Source organism: Nansenia antarctica (assembly GCF_963989245.1).
Source record: "Nansenia antarctica genome assembly, chromosome: 10".
In the NCBI taxonomy this organism is placed as follows: domain Eukaryota; kingdom Metazoa; phylum Chordata; class Actinopteri; order Argentiniformes; family Microstomatidae; genus Nansenia; species Nansenia antarctica.
In genome coordinates, this window is record NC_137680.1 from 7872280 (window position 1) to 7880068 (window position 7789).

Consider the following 7789-nt stretch of genomic DNA (forward strand, 5'->3'; position numbering starts at 1 on the left):
ACTACTTCCTGAAAGGCAACTGGTATGAACATATCCTGTCTCACTCTATTGGTTTAATTGATTAATCAGCTGTGCGGTAAACCGTTGGAACACGCAGTGCACAGCTGATTAATCAATTAAACCAATAGAGTGAGACAGGATATGTTCATACCAGGTGCCTTTCAGGAAGTAGTGAGATCGTGCACCTAGCCTATTAGAATCAGCTGGATTGCTGAGCATGTGGGTAGGTAAGTACTTCCACTTTTTGAGAAAGGGTTTCCCACCTCTGAATTCAAGTAAACAAATCATTTGTCACCAAGATTTCCTGCAGGAAACATTTCATGATGGGTAGAGGCAAAGAGCTCTCCCAAGACCAACAAGACCAACAAGATTGTTGAGCAGCATAGTAATGGCACTGGTTACCGACAGAGTTCTCAACTCCTAAATGTTCCTAAGCACCATTGGGGCCATTATCCACAAGTGGAAGGAACATCACTCGACCATCAATCGGCCAAGCACAGGAGCTCCTTGCAAGATTTCTGACTGGGCAGTCCAAAGGTTAGTCAAAAAGAATAGCCCAAGAGCTAAGGACCACTTGAGTAGAGCTCCAGAAAGATCTGGAAGCGGCGGGTATAGTTGTCACAAAGAAAACAATAGGCAATGCACTCCACTGCCACGGTCTCCATTCGCGATCACCCCAGAAGACCCCATTACTGCAGGAAAGACATATTCAAGCTTGTTTGAAGTTTGCTACAGAACTTTTGGAGAAGCCTGTAGATTGGTGGGAGAATGTAGTCTGGTCAGACGAGACAAAAATTTAAGGAGGTGGAAGCATCATGGTATGGGGCTGTTTCTGGTCACATGGTACAGGGGAAATCCAAATTACCAAAGGGAAGATGAATGGAGCCATGTACCATGTGAGAAGAATCTGTTGCCATCCACCAGGAGGATGAGGATGAGACGCGGGTGGGTCTTCCAAGCAGGACAATGATCCAAAACATGCTGCAAAGGAGACTCTCAGTTGGGTCAAGAGGAAGAAAATAAAGGTGTTGGACAAGCCTGGTCAATTGCCAGACTTAAATCCAATAGAAAATGTGTGGAAGGTACTGAAGATCAAGATTCACCAGAGGTCCCACCAGAATCTTCAAGATTGACTGTCTGTGTCGAAGTATGGGCCAAAATCCACCTGAGCACTATGATGCTTTTTCGTACAGGAACCATCTTGAAGCTGTTATTGGAAAGAAAGGTCTCGTCTCTCCACCAAGTATTACATTCATTTCAGTTAGCATGTTCAATAGTGCTTTCCTGTGTCATTCCCCTTTATTGCACATAACTTTTGTTACAATTTCTTTAGCTGTGCATGTAGTTTTATTGAGTTAATACCAATGGTCTGAAATGTCATGTGAATAACTGCAATGACGACGGAAATATGTTGAATACAAAAATTGTTGATGTGTTAAATACTTAGTTCCCCCCACTGTATCTCTAGAAAGATATGGACAGCATTTAACAGCAGGTGTACAGTAAGGTAAGGACCAAGTGACTGGACCTCCCATTAGAACAGGGCTCCAATTACACTCAGACTCTCAAAATACCCAAAACAGAATGGCCTGGAAAGTGCAAAGTCTACAGCCAGGCTCACATGGGTGGTTGAATAGTTGGGAGGAGTGTGTAAGGGTGTGTGTGTGTGTGTGTGTGTGTGTGTGTGTGTGTGTGTGTGTGTGTGTGTGGGGGGGGGGGGGGGGGGTAAGGGGTGTGTGTGTGTGTGGGGGGGGGGGGGGGTAAAGCTGTGAAGAATGTCTTACCTCTTTTGATTGGTGCGTCAGTCGGGTCAGGTGATTCAGGCTCCTCATTGTCCATAACTCTCCTGTCAAAACAATCTCTTGTGTTCAGCTGCACACGCACGCACGCACCCGCCTCACACGCGCAGGCCCGGCGTGCTCACTCACTCTATATAGGACAGGCTAGTTCGCGCGTTTGTCAGAAAAACACGAAATCAACTTTTGAATTAAATTCTAATGGTCGGTTTAGCGCCCGGGCCGGCGCAGGCGCTTTAAAACGTGCATTTGCCATTTCCCCACCGAGTTGCTACTGTATATTCCGGTAATCTGAGTCTGACAATGTCTTTCTCATTATGTCATTCTCTGAAATCACTTTCTCCATATTCTTTTGCCGTGAGAAAAGTCGCTGCCAGCCACGTCCTTTCTCCGACGCAGAAGTGCAGGTGTATCGACAGCGGAATACCGTGCGCGCGCGACTTGTCGTTTGCAAGGTTGCACCCGTCCCGTGTGCTCTTTGCGCCCTGACTGTCCCGGGATCCCGAGCTCCCGGTTATGTCACCGCTTCTTATGTAATAACTCACATAGGCCGTTTGTTAGTGGCAGGGGATCAGGTTTGCTTCTGTAATAGTGCTCGGTATAAACTTCAATTGCATATATTTCAAATATTATTTCACTAAATTATTGATATCAAGGATATCGAATCAAAAGAAGTGTCTGTTTTTCTATAGCTAAGGGACACAAATATTGCTTAGAAATTTAAAAAGAAATAGTCTCTTTAATAAACAAGTCTGTAATAATATTCTTCAGTCATACCTATAGGTGACAGTGACACAGTCATTTACAGGACAGTCATGAACACAAACGGAAGTTGCCAGAAAATAATATTTTGTATAATTATATAATTATAATATTATTATACTGAACTGGGAAATTAAAACCAGACTAGCTAGACTAAAACACGCAGCACCTGTGTGTTCACCTGGAGAATCTTTGTTTTGGTAGGTTCGGTTAAAGTTAAACTCACTAAATACGTTCATTTCGAAATATGCTCGATATTCAGACTATAGGTGACCGAGGCAATCTCGACCTTTGAGTTTCCAACCCTGCGGTGGGACGGTTGCGCTTTGGCTCCTCTCTGGCCTGTAGATTACATCCTCGCAAAGGCTTCCTGACTGTGGTTGCTCTCAGGTGTAACTGCCTGTGTCATATCGAGGGGCCCTGGTCTTCGCTTGTCCGGGTATATGGGCAATATTAGCTAGCTAACTCATAAACCCTTTATAAGACTGTACTGTATACTGTACTTCTCATGCCTTTTATTTGCACATTTCATATAATTGGTGGCAATTGGCCAAAGGCTAATGCCACATTTGGCAATGCACCTGATTTGAGGACCTGTTATAACACCATGCATATAGTGTGAATTTGTTTATTAATTATTTGTAAAGCATCCGTCAGTATCTAAGTTACAATTATTCACTATGACGGAACCACTTAAAGAGGTGTGCAAATTATGTGTCAACCCAATAATGTTGGGATGCACTGTTTTTGTAATGCCTTTATTATTGCGAATAGAGAATGTGAATTAGATTAAAAAGCTTCTACTTTCGGGCCTCACCAGCGGATGATCTCTTGAAAGCTCAGACCACTGCTCTGTGCGTGTGTGTGTGTGTGGGGGGGGGGGGGGGTTGGGTTGGTGGATGTGTGTGTCAAAAGTTGAGGTTTTAATGAAATTCAATGACTGGAACTCAGGCCTCCCCCACCTGACCACACTTTGCTCTCCCCAGAAAAAAACTGTCTATGTGTCCTACATGTGGACCACACACATATACTCTTACTCTTCACACAACACACACACACACACACACACACACACACCACAGAAGCCCCTCTACCCTACCCCCCTAACGATTATCGAGACCCGAGGGGCCCAAGCAGCCTATACCAGACCACCACATGAGCGGCGAGCGCACACATACACGCTAAGGTGCACATAGACAAAAAAAACACACACACACACGCAGACCAAAATGTGTGTGGAGGGTTAGGGAGCAAGGGTCTGGCTGTGCGTGCGATTATGTGTGTGTGTCTGTGTGTGTATCAAGGGATATGGAAGGGTTCTTAAGTGGTGTGCGTGCGTGTGTGTGTGTGTGTACTTGTTGAACCAGCAAAATCTTCATCATGACAAGCTGGTTAGCAACCTCTGACAAGTGGATAGTTACACCATTAACATTACACAATACATTTTATGCCACAATTAAATTGTTGCCAATAGAAATGCAATGCAGAAAGCCTGTATCTGCAAATGCTCGAATTCCTACCCTAGTTATAGTATTTTGGGTGCCTCACAGATACAAGCCAGATGAGTGGATGGAATGTTCCTGTTTGAATTCAAGTTGAGTTTCCACTGTGTTCACAGCCAACCTTTTTAAAGTAATGAGGTAGCCAACAATTCTACAATCAACTGACCTTAATTACACATTTGTATGCATATTAGACACCTTAGTTTAGCTTTTAGTCATTTGTTAGCACTTTTCACTGCAATGTAATAACCCCTGTGTAATATTTCTCCAGTGCCTGTCTCAGTACTGAGAATGCTGACTGTGGTCTGAGAGAATCCTCAGAAGATTCTAGAAGATCCTCTCTGATGCACAGTGTACAAGAAGTTACGGTAACACTGCAGCCCACCCGTCAGTCATTTATTACTGGAAGAACCCAAATCACAGAGAGAGAGGAGGGGGGGAGGGAGAGAGAGAGAGAGAGAGAGAGAGGGAGAGAGAGAGAGAGAGAGGGATGAGAGGGAGAGGGAAGGAAGGTTAATGTCATAGAGAGAGATCATTGTTGACACATTAACCAGGCAGGTGAAGAAAGGGGACCCCCAACTCAAAATAGACCCCAACTTCAACACAGGGAGCAGACCATATGAGAGAGAAGGATTCCAAAAAAACTTAATTAAATAAGCTCAACTACTTCCGACTCCCTCCAGCAACCATTCAAGCAGATGCATGCCTGATTATATAGTAGACACATTATCTCTTTACTCCCCACAAGCTGTGATGAAGAGCAACTACAACATTATAACAAAATGAACCAAGATGGCTTTCTAGTTCAGATTCTCCCTCACTGGGTGTTTCACCCTGACAATAAACAAATTTAAAAACATCAGCCGTTAGTACACAAGAAATCAAGGCTTTTATTCAAAAGGTGAATGGTCACACAATAAGTTATGAGCTGTAAGGAATCTCACTTGCAAAAGGCCTCAGAAATAATAATTAATGATATGAAAAATACAATATATTAACTGTCCATTAAATATACATCTCAGTGCAGAAATGGGGGGTGGGGGTGTATAGAAGTGTGTACTTTCAGTTTTATACTATATGTATCTGGGAGATTGATCTTACGATATCCCTTTATATCAGTAGAGCACAGGACAGCAGATGTCTACTAGACTGTTAACTAATAGAAGTTAGACGATTGCCAGATTTGCACACAGTCACACACACAAATGGCCTCGGTTTGCTGCGTTGTGCATTTACAGCGGAAGATCAGTGGGTTGATCTGTGCGTCATCAAGAACCTCTTAATAGGTTGGCCACACTGATGGACAGAAACAGCCCTAAGAGAGAAGGATGAGAGAAAAGAAAAACAATCCTGAGAGAGGTGAAGCAGCCTGAGAGGTGAGGCAGAGGTGAGGCAGCCTGAGAGGTGAGGCATACATGGCAGCCTGTGTTCACTACAGACCAGTGTCCCAGAACACACCGAACATGTGACAGTTTTGTAGAATGTTACGCTGTATGTTACCAATGTGTAAGAGAGTGGTTGTGTGTATTACCTGTAGCCTCTGTGTGTAGTTTTGAGCCATCTGTGCTGGTCACCTGACAGCTAACAAAAGTTTTCCTCCCCTCCTTCTTATCCAATGAGCAGTGAAGCAGCACTGTGCTTCCCAATGGGATAGGGCTAGGGAGAGTGGATAAGACAAATACATAAAAAATAGTAATTATTACCAACAGCAACTATCAATGACAGCACAAACTTGCATTATTCAGTTGCAAGACAATGGCGTTGCAATTAGTCTTTAGTATGTTATTATGTATGTGTGTGTGTGTGTGTGTGTGTGTGTGTTTGTGTGTGTGTTACCCCTGTACCTGCGGTAGTTGATGTTGAGGTTGGCAGTCATAACTGGTCCAGAGAGGTAGGTGGCATGTGTCCCTGTCACAGTGTCAATCATGGTGGCTATCGCCCCTCCATGGACATGTCTGGAATACCACACAGTTATCCACATCAGACCGCCAACAGTATATATATATTCGATTTTTTCTTACAGTATAACACACATCGCTCACCCTGGTGGTCCCTCCAGAAGGTGTCCGGCCTGGAACACACACACACACCTCTGCTCCTCTTTGTTGACAAACATGACGTACTCAAACGCCGCTCCTTGCACCTTAATGTTGCGAGTGAAGAGACGAGCCTTGGACTGAATAATCTGACTCAAATAGACTCCACCTTGAATTAAAAACAATATTTTATTCAAGAATACGAGATGAATGAATAAGATGCTGCCTTTAACACACACACACACACACACACACACACACACACACACACACACACACACACACACACACATACGATAACATCCATATATCGAGGAAAGGGGGAGTCAGACTACACCTTTCCGTCATATAATAATACCTGTAGCAAACTTGAGCATGCGGTTGTAGCTAGGCAGTCTTCTCCATGGGCCCCACTTCTTCTCTCCCTCCTCCGTCTCGATCTCACATAGGCTGTTATACTGCTCATACAGGCGCTGCATCTCAGAGCTCCAGGACGCATTTGGCAAGCTGAAGTCCCGAGGCTGGGAGGAGAAGGGCCACGGCAACACCTGGTGGACAAACGAGGTATTACACACTGACTGAGAGCCAGGGCATCCTACTGTACAACATCAGAACATCAAGAGAGAAACGTCCAGAGGGAAAGACATGAATAGCACAATAGGCATTGTTCACACAATGAATGAGTACAAAACAATTACTATGAACCACAGGACAGACGAAGATACACCTTTTTAGGAGGGCTGAAGGGATATATGCCTCAAGACTTTGACTATAGTAATAGTGACAATTCTCTGTTGCAAGCAGGTTCAGGACATTTGAATGAATGAATGGTCTTTATTGTCATTAATATAGTACAGGTACCAAACAACGAAATTTGGGAGGGGGGGCTCCCCTGGTGCTAGGAAAAAAAATACTAAAAACAAGAAGGGAAAAGAGCTGGTTTACATAAATAAAGGCTATATACACTATACTATACTATACAAATAAAACACTGTGCTGTACTCTATGCTATGCTATAAATATTCATTGGTGACATTGTTGGCTACGGGTCTGTATCCCTGTGTACATGAATCAGGTCCGGTTTGAGTACACCTACCGCCATGGTGCGGACACTGTTGTGGGAGGCGAGCGGATGCTGTCGAGCCCCGTTTGGAGTGAGTCGTGTGATGTTCGAGCTGAGAGCTGCTCCGTTTGAGACCCGGCTAAACGCCTTCGCCATGTGTACACCGGTTCGCATCATAATAATGACTATTATTACTTGTTCTCTTCAACTAAATTAGCTAGCTGAATCTGAATGGTGAATGCTGGCGTAGGATGACAGCAAAGTTAGAGTCCAAAAGCACATGTTCACCGATTACGAGATGACAACAAGTTCTTTGAAAGACATTTATGCAGTTGACACGTGTTACGAATTAGCAACAAATCGACTGTGCAAATAATACAGTTAGTAACCGCGTTTTATAGATAACCAGCAACCGCCAACGTAATTCACATTAACACATACACATGTCTGCTTTTCCGCTGAAACAATCTAATTAATACAAAGCCTTTGGACTCCTGGTTGGTTTCGCCGGTAGAATGACTTTCATGGATGTCATAATGGAAATGCATTCGGTATTTGTAGCGCGTTTGCCCTTGTCGGCCACCGTACCAAGCCATGGCAGTAACACCTTCCTGTACGAGTACGTGACAC

General features: G+C 44.0%; 2 protein-coding genes across 4 annotated transcripts in view; both read right to left on the reverse strand.

Moving 5' to 3' along the window:
- rorc (RAR-related orphan receptor C) overlaps positions 1-2250 on the reverse strand; it is a 20297-nt gene extending 18047 nt beyond the window's left edge. For both annotated transcript variants that reach the window (XM_080540375.1, XM_080540374.1), the window contains exon 1: positions 1785-2250. In XM_080540375.1, the coding sequence (XP_080396501.1) occupies positions 1785-1839 (55 nt within the window). In that variant the 5' untranslated portion in view covers positions 1840-2250. The remainder of the gene's footprint in view (positions 1-1784) is intronic.
- A 3022-nt stretch (positions 2251-5272) lies between these two features.
- them4 (thioesterase superfamily member 4) lies at positions 5273-7312 on the reverse strand. 2 transcript variants are annotated; one of them, XM_080540376.1, is made up of 6 exons: positions 7193-7312; positions 6455-6644; positions 6103-6265; positions 5905-6015; positions 5592-5716; positions 5273-5375 (listed from the first exon to the last, which is right to left on the reverse strand). In XM_080540376.1, exons 1-6 carry the CDS (start codon positions 7196-7198, stop codon positions 5329-5331), a joined length of 642 nt encoding a protein of 213 aa, XP_080396502.1. In that variant the 5' UTR covers positions 7199-7312; the 3' UTR covers positions 5273-5328. The 2 variants fall into 2 exon arrangements, with proteins under 2 accessions (XP_080396502.1, XP_080396503.1); XM_080540377.1 differs by having other exon boundaries at positions 6455-6617; positions 7193-7238.
- Positions 7313-7789: the final 477 nt, after the last annotated feature.